The following is a 23,951-nucleotide window of genomic DNA, read 5'->3' as shown; positions in this document are numbered from 1 at the left end:
AAGAGCCTGTGCAAACACTGCACTAGTCACTTGTCTTCTGCCATTGGCTAGTTAAGGGTGAGGGACTAAAGGGGAAATGGCACTGGAGTTCACTAGTTATAGAGACTGTATTGCCATGGCCAATACCACCATGAGGAAGTTCCAGAAGGGAATAGGTATTAGAGATATAGATAGATGAATAGTGAAAAATGTTACTAGTAATAGGTAAAGGAAGAGGTGATGGAGAAATATAAGATATGATGGTTTAGAGTAGTGGGTCCTAACCTTTTTCCGCTCATGTCCCTTTTCTCAGAATACCACAACACTTGCGACCCCCTACCTCTGTATTAGCCTGTTAGTTTCACAGTCATTCAGCGGTCCCTTTTGTGAGAAGTGAAAACGTGAAACAACAAAACTGTTTATTTAAAGTTTATTAAAGCAAGCTCATATTTTCACTTGCTGACACCTATATTAAACCAAGCTAATATTTTTACTTGCTGAAACCCATATTAAATCAAGCTCATATTTTTACTTGCTGACACCCATCATTTCATCAACTCTCCAATCTAGCTGGTGGGATGGTTGGCTTGCATCTGAGAAGAGAGTCTTGATATGCTTGACTGAGTGTTTGTGAGATCCAGTCTCATGTCATCCTCCACATCCAGTGTGTTTCTGCTCTTCATTTTGATTTGGACAAAATGTTATAATGACGGTATTATTTATTTTATGAGATACATAGAATTCTACACACCATGTACCTTCTCCTCTGTCACCCTAACTTAGGACTTAGAGTGCCCTTGACTCTCTATTTCTCCCAAGACTGTGACGTGTGTATGAAAAATATCCATGTTCTGTCAAGGCTTCGCTACCCCCCTAGCAACCCTTCGCAACCCCTTAGGGGGTCGCAACCCTCAGGTTATGAACCCTTGGTTTAGAGGATGAATTATAGTAAAGTATAGTTTCCATAAAGTTTTAACCTTTACTACTACTGGTTGGTAGACACAGAAGAATGGATATTTGATATGAAAGATGTCCTAATGATGTAAATGTCTACTTTTCAGGAGGACTGAAGTTTTATTACTCTGTTGCTGTGGTACACAAAGGCAATTTAACATCAGTTAAGAGCTTGGATGATCTGGCAGGGACTGTTGCATGCTTTCCATCTGTTGCATCTATGGGTGGCTGGGTTATGCCCATGGCCAAGGTTAGTGGTTTTCCTATTCTTGGTAATCAGTTACCGTGGTTTTGTGTTTTCTTTTTTGTTGGAGGCTCCTGTCATGGACCAAAGTCCACATCAAGGCTGGGGCTTAAATGGCATTTGGAGAGGTTAATTCAGGGGAAAGAGATGAGACAAAGAAAAATATTTGATAATTTTGGAGGAAGTGAAAGAACTAGTCTTTTAAAAGGTGCCAGGTCATAGTATTGGGAAAACATGAGAAGCTAGAGAGTTCCAAAACTTCAAGGTGTAGGGAAGGAAACAGTTATGAAAATGGTCCATCCTTGAGTTCCCATTAGCCACACAGTAATTGTGATGCAGCAGCTTGCTGAGTATTGCATGGTCTAGCTTGTGGTGGGGACACACAAGCAGCTAGCTCTTGAAAGTGAAAACCAAAGTAATACCTATATAAGAGGGAAAGGACTCCATACAAGTACGAATCAATCCCTTGAAAAGCAGAACAGCTTTTTGGAAGAAAACAAATTTCAACATCTAAATAGGACTTCCAGTTACTTAGAGGCAGACTTATATATTTCCATTATATATGATGTTGAAAATAGAGTGGATGTTATAGTAATACCAAGTATGTTTATTGAGTTAAGAGATGGGATTACAGAACTAGAGTGGATGTTATAGTAATACCTAGAATGTTTATTTGAGTTCAGAGGTGGGATTACAGAACTGTTGAAGGAGGGAAGTTGCGAGGAATCTTCAATAGAGAGATGGGCAGAAACTGGATCTGGGAGGCATTAAACCTTACCAGATTTCATCTTCCATGCTGAGATATCCTCTCCAGGTTGTGTTGAGGTGAGATGCAGATTGAATGAGAGAAGGAGCAGAATTGAAGGACATAGAGGAATGAAGTGGTGAGTAGGTAGTCTATGAGTGCATTTGGTTATTTTTAAAAGAAAGATCATTGGTAAAAAGGAAGCTTGATCTGAGGGAGCAAAGAGAAGGAGGGAAGCTAAAAGAGGGGAGCATAGAGATGAGACTCTGATGCTACACCATCAGAAGCTTTGGATATATCAAGGGTAATGATGCAGTAATTCCCAAAATCCTTCAGGGGTGATGACCAGACATTAGTTAGGTAGGAAAGAATATCATCAATGGATATTGCTTTTTGGAAACCATAGTGGTGATCATAGAGAAGAACGTGAGATTTAAGATGTCTGAAGATATGGGGGTTGAGGAGGGATTCAAAGACTTTGGAAATGGTAGATTTCAAAGCAACAAGCTTATAATTGCAGGGATTGAGAATGGTCACCCTGAGATAGGATGACCAATGCATGTTTCTAAGAAAAAAAGTCTTGGTTTTTGAACAGAAATTGAACAGACAAGCAAGCGCAGGTGCAAGTTCAGAGGCACACTCCTGCAGCTCCTAAACGTAAATATTAGCACCTCAGCAAAGCTGGCTGGAATAGCTTATGAACATTCTTTTCAGATAGAAGTTTATTCTCACTTTTCTGAAACATATATGCTCTTTGTCAACCTTTCTTTACTTGTTCTTTCTATATGTCCAGAACAGTTCAGTACACCCTCTTTAGCTCTTTCAACCATACTTTGAATTACCACACCTCTTTATTACCCTTTCATTATGTACTTCATCAAACCACCTCTCACCAACTATTGTCCTCAAACACTCCATTTCCAGCACATTCACCTTCCTCTGCACAGCCTTATATATAGCCCATCCCTTGCATTATATAATGTTTGGGTTATATTACCTTCAAACATTCCCATTTTCACTCTCTCACATTCTTTAGCACTCCCAGAATGTTTGCCATCTCATTATCCCTATGACTCATATCCACTTCCATGGTTCCATTTGTTGGCATGTCCAGTCCCAGGTATTTGAAACTCGTCACTCCCTCCAATTTTTCTCTATTCATACTCATAGTTCAACTAATGTGTCCCTCAACCTTGCTAAACCTGTTGACCTTGGTTTTACTCACATTTATTCTCAGCTTCCTCCTTTCTTTCACTCTTCCAAACTCAGTTACCAGCTTCTGCAGTTTCTCACTCAAATCTGCCACCAATGTTGCATCATCAGCAGACAACACCTGACTCACTTCTCAAGCCCTCTCATCCCCAGCAGAGTGCACTCTCGCCCCCTTTTCCAAGACTGCCACATATTCTTCACTCACTACTCCATTCATAAACAAATTAAATGACCATTGTGACATCACACACCACTGTCTCAGACCAACCTTCACTTTGAACTGTTGTTTGTCTTCTCATCCTACTTGTACTTATGCCATTTACCCTTGATAAAAACTTCTCACTACTTCTAGCTTCTTTCCTCCCTCACAATATATTCTTAAGATCTTCCACAAGTCATATTTATCAAATCTGACTTATGCTTTCCCCAGATAAACAAAGGCCGAAGAGGGAATAATTGCTAGCATGTGTGAGAGGTGCTTGAGGCGAACAAAGTAGAGAGGGTATTTGGTGGTTGGGTGAAGAAGTAAAGTTGTCAGTGAAAGGGAAAAAGTCATTTGGGCAGTACTTAAAGGGAAGGAGTGCAAATGATTGGGGGATTTGTAAGAGAAAGTGGCTGAAAGTTAAGAGGAGTATGCAGGGATTGAAAAAACACAATTGTTTTATTCCCTACACCTTGAAGCTTTGAAACTTTCTACCCTCTCATGTCTTTCTCAGTTACACTGTCCTGGCACATTTTAAAAGACAGGCTTTTCATTTTCTCCAAACTTTGTAAATATATATATCCCTTGTCTTCTTTTTTCATATTCATTACCATCTACATTTCAATATAGGCCCAGCTTTGATGTGGACTTCAGTGACTGGAGCCTCCAACCTATCATTATACTTACATGCATACATACATATACATATCAACATATACACATGTACATACATATACATTTTTTTTTTTTTTTTTTTTTACTTTGTCGCTGTCTCCCGCGTTTGCGAGGTAGTGCAAGGAAACAGACGAAAGAAATGGCCCAACCCCCCCCATACACATGTATATACATACGTCCACACACGCAAATATACATACCTACACAGCTTTCCATGGTTTACCCCAGACGCTTCACATGCCTTGATTCAATCCACTGACAGCACGTCAACCCCGGTATACCACATCGCTCCAATTCACTCTATTCCTTGCCCTCCTTTCACCCTCCTGCATGTTCAGGCCCCGATCACACAAAATCTTTTTCACTCCATCTTTCCACCTCCAATTTGGTCTCCCTCTTCTCCTGGCTCCCTCCACCTCCGACACATATATCCTCTTGGTCAATCTTTCCTCACTCATCCTCTCCATGTGCCGAAACCACTTCAAAACACCCTCTTCTGCTCTCTCAACCACGCTCTTTTTATTTCCACACATCTCTCTTACCCTTACGTTACTCACTCGATCAAACCACCTCACACCACACATTGTCCTCAAACATCTCATTTCCAGCACATCCATCCTCCTTGCACAACTCTATCCATAGCCCACGCCTCGCAACCATACAACATTGTTGGAACCACTATTCCTTCAAACATACCCATTTTTGCTTTCCGAGATAATGTTCTCGACTTCCACACATTCTTCAAGGCCCCCAGAATTTTCGCCCCCTCCCCCACCCTATGATCCACTTCCGCTTCCATTGGTCCATCCGCTGCCAGATCCACTCCCAGATATCTAAAACACTTCACTTCCTCCAGTTTTTCTCCATTCAAACTCACCTCCCAATTGACTTGACCCTCAACCCTACTGTACCTAATAACCTTGCTCTTATTCACATTTACTCTTAACTTTCTTCTTCCACACACTTTACCAAACTCAGTCACCAGCTTCTGCAGTTTCTCACATGAATCAGCCACCAGCGCTGTATCATCAGCGTACAACAACTGACTCACTTCCCAAGCTCTCTCATCCCCAACAGACTTCATACTTGCCCCTCTTTCCAAAACTCTTGCATTTACCTCCCTAACAACCCCATCCATAAACAAATTAAACAACCATGGAGACATCACACACCCCTGCCGCAAACCTACATTCACTGAGAACCAATCACTTTCCTCTCTTCCTACACGTACACATGCCTTACATCCTCGATAAAAACTTTTCACTGCTTCTAACAACTTTCCTCCCACACCATATATTCTTAATACCTTCCACAGAGCATCTCTATCAACTCTATCATATGCCTTCTCCAGATCCATAAATGCTACATACAAATCCATTTGCTTTTCTAAGTATTTCTCACATACATTCTTCAAAGCAAACACCTGATCCACACATCCTCTACCACTTCTGAAACCACACTGCTCTTCCCCAATCTGATGCTCTGTACATGCCTTCACCCTCTCACTCAATACCCTCCCATATAATTTACCAGGAATACTCAACAAACTTATACCTCTGTAATTTGAGCACTCACTCTTATCCCCTTTGCCTTTGTACAATATATATATATATATATATGGTAAGGTTATTTAATATATGTATGACTCATGGTGAGGTGCCTGAGGATTGGCGGAATGCGTGCATAGTGCCATTGTACAAAGGCAAAGGGGATAAGAGTGAGTGCTCAAATTACAGAGGTATAAGTTTGTTGAGTATTCCTGGTAAATTATATGGGAGGGTATTGATTGAGAGGGTGAAGGCATGTACAGAGCATCAGATTGGGGAAGAGCAGTGTGGTTTCAGAAGTGGTAGAGGATGCATGGATCAGGTGTTTGCTTTGAAGAATGTATGTGAGAAATACTTAGAAAAGCAAATGGATTTGTATGTAGCATTTATGGATCTGGAGAAGGCATATGATAGAGTTGATAGAGATGCTCTGTGGAAGGTATTAAGAATATATGGTGTGGGAGGAAAGTTGTTAGAAGCAGTGAAATGTTTTTATCGAGGATGTAAGGCATGTGTACGTGTAGGAAGAGAGGAAAGTGATTGGTTCTCAGTGAATGTAGGTTTGCGGCAGGGGTGTGTGATGTCTCTATGGTTGTTTAATTTGTTTATGCATGGGGTTGTTAGGGAGGTAAATGCAAGAGTTTTGGAAAGAGGGGCAAGTATGAAGTCTGTTGGGGATGAGAGAGCTTGGGAAGTGAGTCAGTTGTTGTTCGCTGATGATACAGCGCTGGTGGCTGATTCATGTGAGGAACTGCAGAAGCTGGTGACTGAGTTTGGTAAAGTGTGTGGAAGAAGAAAGTTAAGAGTAAATGTGAATAAGAGCAAGGTTATTAGGTACAGTAGGGTTGAGGGTCAAGTCAATTGGGAGGTGAGTTTGAATGGAGAAAAACTGGAGGAAGTGAAGTGTTTTAGATATCTGGGAGTGGATCTGGCAGCGGATGGAACCATGGAAGCGGAAGTGGATCATAGGGTGGGGGAGGGGGCGAAAATTCTGGGAGCCTTGAAGAATGTGTGGAAGTCGAGAACATTATCTCGGAAAGCAAAAATGGGTATGTTTGAAGGAATAGTGGTTCCAACAATGTTGTATGGTTGCGAGGGGTGGGCTATGGATAGAGTTGTGCGCAGGAGGATGGATGTGCTGGAAATGAGATGTTTGAGGACAATGTGTGGTGTGAGGTGGTTTGATCGAGTGAGTAACGTAAGGGTAAGAGAGATGTGTGGAAATAAAAAGAGCGTGGTTGAGAGAGCAGAAGAGGGTGTTTTGAAGTGGTTTCGGCACATGGAGAGAATGAGTGAGGAAAGATTGACCAAGAGGATATATGTGTCGGAGGTGGAGGGAATGAGGAGAAGAGGGAGACCAAATTGGAGGTGGAAAGATGGAGTGAAAAAGATTTTGTGTGATCGGGGCCTGAATATGTAGGAGGGTGAAAGGAGGGCAAGGAATAGAGTGAATTGGAGCGATGTGGTATACCGGGGTTGACGTGCTGTAAGTGGATTGAATCAAGGCATGTGAAGCGTCTGGGGTAAACCATGGAAAGCTGTGTAGGTATGTATATTTGCGTGTGTGGATGTATGTATATACATGTGTATGGGGGGGGGTTGGGCCATTTCTTTCGTCTGTTTCCTTGCGCTACCTCGCAAATGCGGGAGACAGCGACAAAGTATAATAAAATATAATATATATCATTATCTTGTGGAGGCTAAGGTGAAGATTTGTATGGGTTTTCAGAAAAGAAGAGTGAATGTTGGGGTGAAGAGGGTGGTGAGAGTAAGTGAGCTTGAGAAGGAGACCAGTGTGAGGAAGTACCAGGAGAGACTGAGTACAGAATGGAAAAAGGTGAGAACAATGGAAGCAAGGGGAGTGGGGGAGGAATGGGATGTATTTAGGGAATCAGTGATGGATTGCGCAAAAGATGCTTGTGGCATGAGAAGAGTGGGAGGTGGGTTGATTAGAAAGGGTAGTGAGTGGTGGGATGAAGAAGTAAGAGTATTAGTGAAAGAGAAGAGAGAGGCATTTGGATGATTTTTGCAGGGAAAAAATGCAATTGAGTGGGAGATGTATAAAAGAAAGAGACAGGAGGTCAAGAGTATCATTAAATTTTAGGGAGAATAAAAAGATGTTCTGGAAGGAGGTAAATAAAGTGCGTAAGACAAGGGAGCAAATGGGAACTTCAGTGAAGGGCGCAAATGGGGAGGTGATAACAAGTAGTGGTGATGTGAGAAGGAGATGGAGTGAGTATTTTGAAGGTTTGTTGAATGTGTTTGATGATAGAGTGGCAGATATAGGGTGTTTTGGTCGAGGTGGTGTGCAAAGTGAGAGGGTTAGGGAAAATGATTTGGTAAACAGAGAAGAGGTAGTGAAAGCTTTGCGGAAGATGAAAGCCGGCAAGGCAGCAGGTTTGGATGGTATTGCAGTGGAATCTATTAAAAAAGGGGGTGACTGTATTGTTGACTGGTTGGTAAGGTTATTTAATGTATGTATGACTCATGGTGAGGTGCCTGAGGATTGGCGGAATGCGTGCATAGTGCCATTGTACAAAGGCAAAGGGGATAAGAGTGAGTGCTCAAATTACAGAGGTATAAGTTTGTTGAGTATTCCTGGTAAATTATATGGGAGGGTATTGATTGAGAGGGTGAAGGCATGTACAGAGCATCAGATTGGGGAAGAGCAGTGTGGTTTCAGAAGTGGTAGAGGATGTGTGGATCAGGTGTTTGCTTTGAAGAATGTATGTGAGAAATACTTAGAAAAGCAAATGGATTTGTATGTAGCATTTATGGATCTGGAGAAGGCATACGATAGAGTTGATAGAGATGCTCTGTGGAAGGTATTAAGAATATATGGTGTGGGAGGAAAGTTGTTAGAAGCAGTGAAAAGTTTTTATCGAGGATGTAAGGCATGTGTACGTGTAGGAAGAGAGGAAAGTGATTGGTTTCAGTGAATGTAGGTTTGCGGCAGGGGTGTGTGATGTCTCCATGGTTGTTTAATTTGTTTATGGATGGGGTTGTTAGGGAGGAAAAAGCAAGAGTTTTGGAAAGAGGGGCAAGTATGAAGTCTGTTGGGGATGAGAGAGCTTGGGAAGTGAGTCAGTTGTTGTTCGCTGATGATACAGCACTGGTGGCTGATTCATGTGAGAAACTGCAGAAGCTGGTGACTGAGTTTGGTAAAGTGTGTGGAAGAAGAAAGTTAAGAGTAAATGTGAATAAGAGCAAGGTTATTAGGTACAGTAGGGTTGAGGGTCAAGTCAATTGGGAGGTGAGTTTGAATGGAGAAAAACTGGAGGAAGTGAAGTGTTTTAGATATCTGGGAGTGGATCTGGCAGTGGATGGAACCATGGAAGCGGAAGTGGATCATAGGGTGGGGGAGGGGGCGAAAATTCTGGGGGCCTTGAAGAATGTGTGGAAGTCGAGAACATTATCTCGGAAAGCAAAAATGGGTATGTTTGAAGGAATAGTGGTTCCAACAATGTTGTATGGTTGCGAGGTGTGGGCTATGGATAGAGTTGTGCGCAGGAGGATGGATGTGCTGGAAATGAGATGTTTGAGGACAATGTGTGGTGTGAGGTGGTTTGATAGAGTGAGTAACGTAAGGGTAAGAGAGATGTGTGGAAATAAAAAGAGCGTGGTTGAGAGAGCAGAAGAGGGTGTTTTGAAGTGGTTTGGGCACATGGAGAGGATGAGTGAGGAAAGATTGACCAAGAGGATATATGTGTCGGAGGTGGAGGGAACAAGGAGAAGAGGGAGACCAAATTGGAGGTGGAAAGATGGAGTGAAAAAGATTTTGTGTGATTGGGGCCTGAACATGCAGGAGGGTGAAAGGAGGGCAAGGAATAGAGTGAATTGGAGCGATGTGGTATACCGGGGTTGACGTGCTGTCAGTGGATTGAATCAAGGCATGTGAAGCGTCTGGGGTAAACCATGGAAAGCTGTGTAGGTATGTATATTTGCGTGTGTGGACGTATGTATATACATGTGTATGGGGGGGTTGGGCCATTTCTTTCGTCTGTTTCCTTGCGCTACCTCGCAAACGCGGGAGACAGCGACAAAGTATAATAATAATAATGATAATGATATATATGTATATATATTTATTATATTTTTAAGTCAGGGGTTAGTGAGAGGACTAGAGCAAGGGAAGGAGTAGCACTACTCCTGAAACAGGAGTGTTGGGAGTATGTGATAGAGTGTAAGAAAGTAAACTCTCGATTGATATGGGTGAAACTGAAAGTGGATGGAGAGAGATGGGTGATTATTGGTGCATATGCATATGTGCTGAAAAAAGGCTGGTGATTGGGAATACCTGGTTTAATAAGAGAGATATACATAAGTTTTGTTGAGTGTGTTTGATGATAGAGTGGCAGATATAGGGTGTTTTGGTTGAGGTGGCGTGCAAAGTGAGATGGTTAGGGAAAATGATTTGGTAATCGGAGAAGAGGTGGTAAAAGCATTGCGGAAGATGAAATTCGGCAAGGCAGCGGGTTTGGATGCTATTGCAGTGGAATATATTAAAAAAGGGGGTGACTGTATCGTTGACTGGTTGGTAAGGATATTTAGTGTATGTGTAACTCATGGTGAGGTGCCTGAGGATTGGCGGAATGCTTGCATAGTGCCATTGTTAGTATAAAGGCAAAGGGGATAAAAGTGAGTGCTCAAATTACAGAGGTATAAGTTTGTTGAGTATTCCTGGTAATTTATATGGGAGGGTATTGATTGAGAGGGTGAAGGCATGTACAGAGCATCAGATTGGAGAAGAGCAGTGTGGTTCCAGAAGTGGTAGAGGATGTGTGGATCAGGTGTTTGCTTTGAAGAATGTATGTGAGAAATACTTAGAAAAGCAAATGGATTTGTGTGCAGCATTTATGGATCTGGAGAAGGCATATGATAGAGTTGATAGAGATGCCCTGTGGAAGGTATTAAGAATATATGGTGTGGGAGGCAAGTTGTTAGAAGCAGTGAAAAGTTTTTATCGAGGATGTAAGGCATGTGTACGTGTAGGAAGAGAGGAAAGTGATTGGTTCTCAGTGAATGTAGGTTTGCGGCAGGGGTGTGTGATGTCACCATGGTTGTTTAATTTGTTTATGGATGGGGTTGTTAGGGAGGTGAATGCAAGAGTTTTTGAAAGAGGGGCAAGTATGCCGTCTGTTGTGGATGAGAGAGCTTGGGAAGTGAGTCAGTTGTTGTTCGCTGATGATACAGCCCTGGTGGCTGATTCATGTAAGAAACTGCAGAAGCTGGTGACTAAGTTTGGTAAAGTGTGTGAAAGAAGAAAGTTAAGAGTAAATGTGAATAAGAGCAAGGTTATTAGGTACAATAGGGTTGAGGGTCAAGTCAATTGGGAGGTAAGTTTGAATGGAGAAAAGCTGGAGGAATTAAAGTGTTTTAGATATCTGGGAGTGGACTGGCAGCGGATGGAACCATGGAAGTGGAAGTGAATCATAGTGTGGGGGAGGGGATGAAAATTCTGGGAGCCTTGAAGAATGTTTGGAAGTCGAGAACATTATCTCAGAAAGCAAAAATGGGTATGTTTGAAGGAATAGTGGTTCCAACAATGTTGTATGGTTGCGAGGAGTGGGCTATGGATAGAGTTGTGCGCAGGAGGGTGGATGTGCTGGAAATGAGATGTTTGAGGACAATATGTGGTGTGAGGTGGTTTTATCGAGTAAGTAATGTAAGGGTGAGAGAGATGTGTGGAAATAAAAAGAGCATGGTTGAGAGAGCAGAAGAGGGTGTTTTGAAATGGTTTGGTCACATGGAGAGAATGAGTGGGGAAAGATTGACCAAGAGGATATATGTGTCAAAGGTGGAGGGAACGAGGAGAAGAGGGAGACCAAATTGGAGGTGGAAAGATGGAGTGAAAAAGATTTTGAGTGATCGGGGCCTGAACATGCAGGAGGGTGAAAGGCGTGCAAGGAATAGAGTGAATTGGAACGATATGGTATACCGGGGTTGACGTGCTGTCAATGGATTGAACCAGGGCATGTGAAGCTTCTGGGGTAAACCATGCAAAGTGTGTGTGGCCTGGATGTGGAAAGGGAGCTGTGGTTTCGGTGCATTATTACATGACAGCTAGAGAGTGAGTGTGAACGAATGGGTCCTTTGGGTTTTTTTCCTAGTGCTACCTCGCACACATGAGGGGGGAGGGGGTTGTTATTCCATGTGTGGTGAAGTGGCGATTGGAAGAAATAAAGGCAGACAGTATGAATTATGTACATGTGTATATATGTATATGTCTGTTTGTGTATATATATGTGTACATTGAGATGTATTGGTATGTATATTGTGCGTGTGTGGACATGTATGTATATACATGTGTATGTGGGCGGGTTGGGCCATTCTTTCGTCTGTTTCCTTGTGCTACCTTGCTAACACGGGAAACAGCGACAAAGCAAAATAAAATAAAATAAAATACATAAGTATACGTATGTAAGTAGGAGAGATGGCCAGAGAGCGTTATTGGATTACGTGTTAATTGATAGGCGTGCGAAAGAGAGACTTTTGGATCTACAAGCTCTTCACCATTTACATTTACAACACTGAACAGCCCATGTATACCATTTATTCCCTCAACTGCCACATTACTCACCTTTGCATTCAAATCACCCATCACTATAACCTGGTCTCTTTTATCAAAACCACTAACACACTCATTCAGCTGATCCCAAAACACTTGCCTTTTATGATCTTTCTAATCATACCCAGGTGCATATGTACCAATAATCACCCATCTCTTTCCATCCACTTTCAGTTTTACCCATATTAATCTAGAGTTTACTTTCTGACACTCTATCACATACTCCTACTACTCCTGTTTCAGGAGTAGTGCTACTCTTTCCCTTGCTCTTGTCCTCTCACTAATCCCTGACTTTGCTCCCAAGACATTCCCAAACCACTCCTCCCCTTTACCCTTGAGCTTTGTTTCACTCAGAGCCAAAACATCCAGGTTCCTCTCCTCAAACATACTACCTATCTATCCATTTATCTCATCTTGGTTACATCCACACACATTTAGACACCTCCTTCTGAGCCTTTGAGATAGGATGAGCACTCCCCGCATGACTCCTTCTTCTGTTTCCCCTTTCTGAAAGTTAAAATACAAGGAGGGAAGTGTTTCCAGCCCCCCGCTCCCGTCCCCTTTAATTGCCTTCTACGACACGCGAGGAATGTGTGGGAAGTATTCTTTCTCCCCTATCCCCAGGGATAAATTTTTCTAATTTTTTTACTTTTTTAATTCTTTGAATTAATATTATTTATTGTGTTATAACTGCCCAGTCCGTTGAATCCAAAATTTATTATATCGGGGTCCATTAAATCGAGGGCTTGCTGTACTATTAAATCACTTAACACTCCCTTTTAGATATCATACTGCATTAAAGATGGAAAATGTAGATACTTTGGGAATTTTATTTCCATAGAACTCCTTCATCTAACTGGGAACATTGCATTTCTAATGGGAATGTGATGAACTGTGTTTTTCATTGTAATTTAATTGATCATTATATGTTTTTCAGCTGATCAGGTCAGGAGCCATGAAGATTGTCGACTGTAACAATCATGTTAAATCAGCATCTGAGTTTTTTAGTGGTGGCTGTGCTGTGAATATCCTCTCTGACAAATACAACCCACTGGGTGAGTATTGTCATAATTATGATAATTACCTAGCTCAACACTGTTGTCTCACTCAAGGTAGGGAAGAACTTTAAAAATCCAAACCAACTTTTCATAGACTTGCATGTGTTTTCAGCTGCTAGGGAACAAGTTGAATACCCTTGTCCTTATATTATACTACTGATCCAAGATTTTTTAGTTGTATTTTTTTCCTCAAACGCCATTTCCCACATCAACAAGGTAGTGCCAAGAACATATGAAGAAAGGGTGCATCTGCTCACATCCATTCTCTGTTTGTCATGTGTAATGCACTGAAATCACAGCTCCTATTCACAACCAGGCCCCATGGACCTTTCCATGGTTTACCCTGGATGCTTCTCATGCCCATTTGCAGTAGAAACACAATGAAGTTATGAAAATCTTTCCACCATCTGCATTTGTGTCATATGTAATATACAGAGAATATCATGCATGCACTGCTGTACTAGAAAATCAGGAAAAATTCTGTGATTGTGCAGTAGATATCTACATAGTGAATTGATTTAGTGTAGAGGTCATTATGAAAATGATAATTATAGGGTGATATGGTTTTCAATATTAGTTTTATCTTGTAATACATATCAAATATGGTTAGATTTCCAAATTTTGATATGTATGCTTTCTTCTCTTTCAAAGGTGACAACAACCAAATTCTTTGTAGTGCCTGTGGTAGTGACCTCCCAGGTCAGCACTGCACAAGCCAGGACCTGTATGCTGGCCATCGAGGGGCTTTCAGTTGTCTACTTGATAAGGGTCAAATAGCCTTTGTCAAGCACACTACAGTCAGGAAGGCACTGGAGGAAAAGAATGTAGCCTATACGTAAGTTTTTCACATCATAGTTGCTTTGATAGGGTAGCATTTTTACTCTTGATAGGTTCCTATCTTACCTTGATATCTCTGTGGAACTTATTCAGTTTGACAAATTAACCCAATGGCATTGGTATGATGTAGAGAAATGTTTTTATGCTAAGAGTGGCAAATACATTGAACAAACTAAATGAAGACATAAAATTTACATTATACTGGAAAAAATGATAACTGGAAAAGCTATAAAACAGTAAAAATAAAGTCAGGGATAGAGTTTCACTCTGTTTATCACTCCCTCCCCAGACTACACAAATAGGTAATGACAAACACAAAAATCTGGAAATACAAAGGTGCAAATTGTACTAGCATGAGAATTTCTATTCTACTTTCCTCCTAAATGTGACATCAATATACACTGGAAAAAAATCTTCAGTACAATAAGATCATTGTTATCAATGTTCCATCACAGTAAAATTACATTAGCACCACTCTGAATAACAGTACAATGTCAAAATGACAGTAAACACTTTGTTATTTTTAGGAAAGTTTTTCTATTGTAAGAAAACTAATACCACATCCCAGATTTTAGTAATCTGGGATGTGGTATTAGTTTTCTCATAATAGAAAAACTTTCCTAAAAATAACAAAGTGTTTACTGACATTTTGACATTGTACTGTTATTCAGAGTGGTGCTAATGTAATTTTACTGTGATGGAACATTGATAACAATGATCTTATTGTACTGAAGATTTTTTTCCAGTGCATATTGATGTCACATTTAGGAGGAAAGTAGAATAGAAATTCTCATGCTAGTACAATTTGCACCTTTGTATTTCCAGATTTTTGTGTCTGTCATTACCTATTTGTGTAGTCTGGGGAGGGAGTGATAAACAGAGTGAAACTCTATCCCTGACTTTATTTTTACTGTTTTATAGCTTTTCCAGTTATCATTTTTTCCAGTATAATGTAAATTTTATGTCTTCATTTAGTTTGTTCAATGTATTTGCCACTCTTAGCATAAAAACATTTCTCTACATTTCTTTTTTATTATCATACTTTGTCGCTGTCTCCTGCGTTAGTGAGGTAGTGCAAGGAAACAGACGAAAGAATGGCCCAACCCACTCACATACTCATGTACAGACATACACATCCACGCACGCACATGTACATACCTATACATTTCAACGTACTCATACATATACATACACAGACATATACATATATACACATGTACATAATTCATACTTACTGCCTTTACTCATTCCCGTCGCCACCCCGCCTCACATGAAATGACAACCCCCTCCCCCCCTTGTGCGCGCGAGGTAGCGCTAGGAAAAGACAACAAAGGCCACGCTCGTTTACACTCAGTCTCTATCTGTCATGTATAATGCACCGAAGCCACAGCTTCCTATCATCCAGGCCCCACAAAACTTTTCATGGTTTACCCCAGACACCTCACATGCCCTGATTCAATCCACTGACAGCACATTGACCCTGGTATACCACATCGTTCCAATTCACTCTATTCCTTGCACACCTTTCACCCTCCTTCATGTTCAGGCCTCGATTGCTCAAAATCTTTTTCACTCCATCTTTCCACCTTTAATTTGGTCTCCCACTTCTAGTTTCCTCCACCTCTGACTCATATATCCTCCTTTTCAATCACTCCTCACTCATTCTCTCCTTATGACCAAATCATTTCAAAACACCTTCTTCTGCTCTCTCAACCACACTCTTTTTATTACCACGCATCTCTCTTACCCTTTCATTACTTACTCAATCAAACCACCTCACACCACATATTGTCCTCGAGCATTTCATTTCCAGCATATCCACCCTCCTCTGCATAACTCTATCTATTGCCCATGCCTTGCAACCATTTAACATTGTTGGAACCACTTTTCCTTCAAAATTACCCATTTTTGCTTTCTGAGATAATGTTCTCACCTTTTACACATTTTTCAATGCTCCCAGAACTTTTGCCCCCACCCCCACCCTGTGACTCACTTCCACTTCCATGGTTCCATCTCCTGCCAAATCCACTCCCAGATATCTAAAACACTTCACTTTCTCCAGTTTTTCTTCATTCAAACTTACCTCCCAATTGACTTGTCCCTCAACCCTACTGTACCTAATAACCTTGCTCTTATTCACATTTACTCTCAGCTTTCTTCTTTCACACTTTTTACCAAACTCAGTTACCAGCTTCTGCAGTTTCTCACTCGAATCAGCCACTAGCGCTGTATCATCAGCGAACAACAACTGACTCACTTCCCAAGCTCTCTCATCATCAACATACTGCATACTTGCCCCTCTCTCCAAAACTCTTGCATTCACTCCTTAACAAGCATTCACCTCCCTAACAACCCCATCCATAAACAAATTAAACAACCATGGAGACATCACACACCCCTGCCGCAAACTGATATTCACTGAGAACCAATCACTTTCCTCTCTTCCTACTCATAGACATGCCTTACATCCTCAGTAAAAAACTTTTTACTGCCTGTAAAAATTTGCCTCCCACACCATATATTCTTAATACCTTCCAGAGAGCATCTATATCAACTCTATCATATGCCTTCTCCAGATCCATAGATGTTACATACAAATCCATTTGCTTTTCTAAGTATTTCTCGCATACATTCTTCAAAGCAAACACCTGATCCACACATGCTCTTCCACTTCTCAAACCACACTGCTCTTCCCCAATCTGATGCTCTGTACATGCCTTCACCCTCTTAATCAATACCCTCCCATATAATTTCCGAGGAATACTCAACAAACTTATACCTCTGTAATTTGAGCACTCACCTTTATCCCCTTTGCCTTTGTACAATGGCACTATGCATGCATTCTGCCAATCCTCAGGCACCTCACCATGAGTCTTACATACATTAGATATCTTTACCAACCAGTCAACAACACATTCACCCCCTTTTTTAATAAATTCCTCTGCAAAACCATCGAAATACGCCGCCTTGCCTGCTTTCATCTTCTGCAAAGCTTTTACTACCTCTCTGTTTACCAAATAATTTTCCCTAACCCTCTCACTTCGCGCACCACCTTGACCAAAACACCCTATATCTGCCGCACTATCATTAAACATGTTCAACAAACCTTCAAAATAATCACTCCATCTCCTTCTCACATCACCACTACTTGTTATCACCTCCCCATTAGCCCCCGTCACTGATGTTCCCATTTGTTCTCTTGTCTTATGCACTTTATTTACCTCCTTCCAAGCATCTTTTTATTCACCCTAAAATTCAATGATACTCTCTCACCCCAACTCTCATTTGCCCTCTTTTTCATCTCTTGCACCTTTTTCTTGACCTCCTGCTTCTTTCTTTTATACATCTTTCAGTCATTTGCACTATTTCCCTGAAAAACTCATCCAAATGCCTCTCTCTTCTCTTTCACTAATAATCTCACTTCTTCATCCCACCACTCTCTACCCTTTCTAATCTGCCCACCTCCCACACTTCTCATGCTGCAAGCATCATTTGCGCAAGCCATCACTGCTTCCCTAAATACCTCCCATTCCAGCACCACTCCCCTTACATCCTTTGCTCTCACCTTTTTCCATTCTGCACTCAATCTCTCCTGGTACTTCCTCACACAAGTCTCCTTCCCAAGCTCACTTACTCTCACCACTGTCTTCACCCGAACATTCTCTCTTTTCTGAAAACCTCTACAAATCTTCACCTTCACCTCCACAAGATAATGATCAGACATCCCTCCAGTTGCACCTCTCAGCTCGTTAGCATCCAAAAGTCTCTCTTTTGCACGCCTATCAATTAATACGTAATCCAATAATGCTCTCTGGCCATCTCTCATACTTACATACATATACTTATGTATATCTCTCTTTTTAAACCAGGTATTCTCAATCACCAGTCCTTTTTCAGCACAAATCTACAAGCTCTTCACCATTTCCATATACAACATTGAACACCCCATGTACACCAATTATTCCATCAACTGCCACTTTACTCACCTTTGTATTGAAATCACCGATCACTAACCCTTTCTCGTGCATCAAAACTACCAACACACTCACCCAGCTGCTCCCAAAACACTTGCCTCTCAAGATCTTTCTTCTCATGCCCAGGTGCATATGCACCAATAATCACCCATCTCTTTCCATCCACTTTCAGTTTTACCCATATCAATCTAGAGTTTACTTTCTTACACTGTATCACATACTCCCACCACTCCTGTTTCAGTAGTGCTACTCCTTCCCTTGCTCTTGTCCTCTCACCAACCTCTGACTTTACTCCCAAGACATTCCCAAACCACTCTTCCCCTTTATCCTTGAGCTTTGTGTCACTCAGAGCCAAAACATCCAAGTTCCTTTCCTCAAACATACTACCTATCTCTCCTTTTTTCTCATCTTGGTTACATCCACTCACATTTGGACACCCCAATCTGAGCCTTCGAGGAGGATGAGCACTCCCTTTGTGACTCCTTCTTCTGTTTTCCCCTTTTAGAAAGTTAAAATACAAGGAGGGGAGGGTTTCTAGCCCCCTGCTCCCATCCCCTTTAGTCGCTTTCTACGACATGCGAGGAATGCGTGGGAAGTATTCTTTTTCCCCTATCCTTACTTATTCCTTGCTTATTTTGTTGTTTATTTTTTGATATCTGCAAGATGTTTATTTTTATGCAATCTGCAAAGATATTCAAGTATGATTCCAAACTTTCTGGCAAGTTGTTTTTATGGCTCATGAATAGCATTGGCTTCAAGGCCAAGCCCTGGAGTGTCCTACTGTTTGATTCAACTCACTTAGAAGAGGCACTTCTGATGTCTGTCTTCAGTAAGGTTCGTCAATATTCCAGTTGTTCCCAATCCTAGTATGATGGGATTCAAACATGCAATCTTGGGATCCCAGGAGTTTCCTGGTATCCAGTGTAAGTCTCAAGTAGTGAAGGAATACTTGAAAAATTAAATGTTTAGAAAGAAATCTAATTCAATCAGTATCAGTTGGTATATGAATTAAGAAATATGAAAACACAAACAGTTTTACAGTTGAATGTTATTGTGCGGTGGAAGGTAAGAGTGTGTGAGGGGGTGAAAGAAAATTTTTAAGGGCTATCACACAGTATGTATAGCTGTGAAGTAATTGCTATGATATGCACTGTGTAGGGTTGCCTTATATACCATTAGAGTTGGATTATCATGAAAGAGCAGGCTTCATGGAAAGACACATGAAAATCTCTCACAATAATTGGAATTTATGGCATTTAGGTGATTTTTGAGTGACATAATAGTGCAAATTGGATGAGATGAGAAATTGACTCAGTATTTATGTTATGATGTTCAAGGATGTTAGCATCCCCCTGTGGTTCAAATCCTTTACCATAGGTGCTATCTTTTTGTTCCTCTTTGCTGCACCTTTTATATTTGATTATGTATTTTCAAGGGCACTGATCAGACATGAGATGCATACTGTGATTTAGGTATAGTGTATGCAATAAGTTATCCCTGGGGATATAAGAGAAAGAATATTACCCATGTATCTGTTTCATAAAAGGTGACTGAAAGGAATAGAAGGCTGGAAATCCTTCTTTTTTATATTATTACATTCTAAATGTAGATTTAGAAATAGCAAGGTGAGGGTCTTTTCTGGAAGACTTAGTTCCTAATGCTACCCCACTGAGCTGGGAAAGACCAACTTGTGGTATAAAGCACTATATAGTTTTTTCTTTTTACATTGGAGGCTCGAGTCATGGACAATTCCACATCAAGGGCAGGCCTTAACTGAAATATAGAGAGGATTATGAATGGAAGGAAGAAGAAACAAGGGAAAGTATTTATGAATTTTGGAGGAATGAAAAACCTGTCTTTTGAAATATGCAAAGTCATAGTAATTGGGAAAGACATGAGAAGGTAGAGAGTTCCAGTGCTTTAAGGTGTACACAATAAATCAGTTTTAAAACATCCTACCATTGAGTTGCCAATGGCCACTCAGTAATCATGTGATGCAGCAGCTTGTTAAGCATTTTGTGGGCTATAATTGGTAGGGATACACAATCAGCTAGCAGTCAGGAACAAAAACCAAGGTAATACCTGTAGAGTAGGGAAAGCAAGTCAACTTTGTGGCATAGGGCAAGTGAGTTAACTTATGAGGTTATCCTGGGAGAGTTTATAAGTTGGACTGCTTTTGACTCAACTTTGTCAAGTAAGGGTGCAGAGCTTGAACCAACCCAGATATCAGAGCTGTACTCCATACAAGGATGGATCAGCCCTCTGTATAAATGGAGCCGTTATTCAGAAGAAGAAATTGACTTCTAAACAGGACTGTCATGAGATAGTAACAGACTAGTGACTAGTGAAGCTGTGCAAGCGTGAATGAATTTTTAGTCACTTTTGCAGTAAAATATGACACTTGTGTATTCATCAGAGTGGTTCAATGAAAATCATCTCCAGACACTATGAATTTGGCAGTATGGTTGCATTCATCATTTTTAGAGAGGAACTTATATTTTTGAGAGAATTTTTGCATATACATTTATAATGGAACATAGCTCTTATTCTCCACAACAGAGAAGATGACTTTGAACTTCTGTGTTTGGATGGTAGTCGAGCACCCTTATCTGAGCATGAGCAGTGTAACTGGGGAATGGTACCATCAAATGCTATAGTCACCACCTCTGCTAAAAGCCTAGAACAGCGAAGCTTGCTTCAGGAATTTCTCAAGGTGTGTTACTCTTCATTTTGTTGAAAAGTTTGGTTTTACATTCATAAAATTTGTGGTTTGATGTTATGAATGGCTGTGCATGTGTACGTGTGTGTGTGTATATATATTTCTTTTTTCTTTTTTTTTGCCGCTGTCTCCCGCGTTTGCGAGGTAGCGCAAGGAAACAGATGAAAGAAATAGCCCAACCCACCCCCATACACATGTATATACATGCGTCCACACATGCAAATATACATACCTACACAGCTTTCCATGGTTTACCCCAGACGCTTCACATGCCCTGATTCAATCCACTGACAACACGTCAACCCCGGTATACCACATTGATCCAATTCACTCTATTCCTTGCCCTCCTTTCACCCTCCTGCATGTTCAGGCCCCGATCACAAAATCTTTTTCACTCCATCTTTCCACCTCCAATTTGGTCTCCCACTTCTCCTCGTTCCCTCCACCTCCGACACATATATCCTCTTGGTCAATCTTTCCTCACTCATTCTCTCCATGTGCCCAAACCATTTCAAAACACCCTCTTCTGCTCTCTCAACCATGCTCCTTTTATTTCCACACATCTCTCTTACCCTTACGTTACTTACTCGATCAAACCACCTCACACCACACAGTGTCCTCAAACATCTCATTTCCAGCACATCCATCCTCCTGCGCACAACTCTATCCATAGCCCACGCCTCGCAACCATACAACATTGTTGGAACCACTATTCCTTCAAACATACCCATTTTTGCTCTCCGAGATAATGTTCTCGACTTCCACACATTCTTCAAGGCTCCCAGGATTTTCACCCCCTCCCCCACCCTATGATCCACTTCCGCTTCCATGGTTCCATCCGCTGCCAGATCCACCCCCAGATATCTAAAACACTTTACTTCCTCCAGTTTTTCTCCATTCAAACTTTACCTCCCAACTGACTTGACCCTCAACCCTACTGTACCTAATAACCTTGCTCTTATTCACATTTACTCTTAACTTTCTTCTTTCACACACTTTACCAAACTCATTCACCAGCTTCTGCAGTTTCTCACATGAATCAGCCACCAGCGCTGCATCATCAGCGAACAACAACTGACTCACTTCCCAAGCTCTCTCATCCACAACAGACTTCATACTTGCCCCTCTTTCCAAAACTCTTGCATTCACCTCCCTAACAACCCCATCCATAAACAAATTAAACAACCATGGAGACATGACACACCCCTGCCGCAAACCTACATTCACTGAGAACCAATCACTTTCCTCTCTTCCTACACGTACACATGCCTTACATCCTCGATAAAAACTTTTCACTGCTTCTAACAACTTGCCTCCCACACCATATTTTCTAAATACCTTCCACAGAGCATCTCTGTCATATCTATCATATGCCTTCTCCAGATCCATAAAAGCTACATACAAATCCATTTGCTTTTCTAAGTATTTCTCTCATACATTCTTCAAAGCAAACACCTGATCCACACATCCTCTACCACTTCTGAAACCACACTGCTCTTCCCCAATCTGATGCTCTGTACATGCCTTCACCCTCTCAATCAATACCCTCCCATATAATCTACCAGGAGTACTCAACAAACTTATACCTCTGTAATTTGAGCACTCAGTCTTATCCCCTTTGCCTTTGTACAATGGCACTATGCACGCATTCCGCCAATCCTCAGGCACCTCACCATGAGTCATACATACATTAAATAACCTTACCAACCAGTCAATAATACAGTCACCCCCTTTTTTAATAAATTCCACTGCAATACCATCCAAACCTGCTGCCTTGCTGGCTTTCATCTTCCGCATAGCTTTTACTACCTCTTCTCTGTTTACCAAATCATTTTCCCTAACCCTCTCACTTTGCACACCACCTCGACCAAAACACCCTATATCTGCCACTCTATCATCAAACACATTCAACAAACCTTCAAAATACTCACTCCATCTCCTTCTCACATCACCAGTACTTGTTATCACCTCCCCATTAGCGCCCTTCACTGAAGTTCCCATTTGCTCCCTTGTCTTACGCACTTTATTTACCACCTTCCAGAACATCTTTTTATTCTCCCTAAAATTTAATGATACTCTCTCACCCCAACTCTCATTTGCCCTCTTTTTCACCTCTTGCACCTTTCTCTTGACCTCCTGTCTCTTTCTTTTACACATCTCCCACTCAATTGCATTTTTTCCCTGCAAAAATCGTCCAAATGCCTCTCTCTTCTCTTTCACTAATAATCTTACTTCTTCATCCCACCACTCACTACCCTTTCTAATCAACCCACCTCCCACTCTTCTCATGCCACAAGCATCTTTTGCGCAATCCATCACTGATTCCCTAAGACATCCCATTCCTCCCCCACTCCCCTTACTTCCATTGTTCTCACCTTTTTCCATTTTGTACTCAGTCTTTCCTGGTACTTCCTCACACAAGTCTCCTTCCCAAGCTCTTTTATTTTCTTTTATAATTATAATTATTTTGTTATTGATACAGCGCTGGTGGCTGATTCATGTGAGAAACTGCAGAAGCTGGTGACTGAGTTTGGTAAAGTGTGTGAAAGAAGAAAGTTAAGAGTAAATGTGAATAAGAGCAAGGTTATTAGGTACAGTAGGGTTGAGGGTCAAGTCAATTGGGAGGTGAGTTTGAATGGAGAAAAACTGGAGGAAGTGAAGTGTTTTAGATATCTGGGAGTGGATCTGGCAGCGGATGGAACCATGGAAGCGGAAGTGGATCATAGGGTGGGGGAGGGGGCGAAAATTCTGGGAGCCTTGAAGAATGTGTGGAAGTCGAGAACATTATCTCGGAAAGCAAAAATGGGTATGTTTGAAGGAATAGTGGTTCCAACAATGTTGTATGGTTGCGAGGCGTGGGCTATGGATAGAGTTGTGCGCAGGAGGATGGATGTGCTGGAAATGAGATGTTTGAGGACAGTGTGTGGTGTGAGGTGGTTTGATCGAGTAAGTAACGTAAGGGTAAGAGAGATGTGTGGAAATAAAAAGAGCGTGGTTGAGAGAGCAGAAGAGGGTGTTTTGAAATGGTTTGGGCTCATGGAGAGAATGAGTGAGGAAAGATTGACCAAGAGGATATATGTGTCGGAGGTGGAGGGAACGAGGAGAAGAGGGAGACCAAATTGGAGGTGGAAAGATGGAGTGAAAAAGATTTTGTGTGATCGGGGCCTGAACATGCAGGAGGGTGAAAGGAGGGCAAGGAATAGAGTGAATTGGATCGATGTGGTATACCGGGGTTGA

At 41.4% G+C, this 23,951-nt stretch overlaps 1 protein-coding gene across 2 annotated transcripts in view; it reads left to right on the top strand.

Annotated features, from left to right (window-relative positions):
• The window catches only part of Tsf2 (transferrin 2), a 245,751-nt gene that overhangs the window by 55,040 nt on the left and 166,760 nt on the right, over nt 1–23,951 (top strand). For both annotated transcript variants that reach the window (XM_071657722.1, XM_071657723.1), the window contains exons 4-7: nt 1,041–1,183; nt 13,064–13,181; nt 13,836–14,019; nt 20,555–20,708. In XM_071657722.1, coding sequence (XP_071513823.1) covers nt 1,041–1,183; nt 13,064–13,181; nt 13,836–14,019; nt 20,555–20,708 — 599 coding nt within the window. The remainder of the gene's footprint in view (nt 1–1,040; nt 1,184–13,063; nt 13,182–13,835; nt 14,020–20,554; nt 20,709–23,951) is intronic.

Source organism: Panulirus ornatus, chromosome 65, assembly GCF_036320965.1.
Source record: "Panulirus ornatus isolate Po-2019 chromosome 65, ASM3632096v1, whole genome shotgun sequence".
Classification (NCBI taxonomy): Eukaryota; Metazoa; Arthropoda; class Malacostraca; order Decapoda; family Palinuridae; genus Panulirus; species Panulirus ornatus.
The sequence above is the reverse complement of the archived record's forward strand: the minus strand, read 5'-3'. Positions and strand labels throughout refer to the sequence as shown.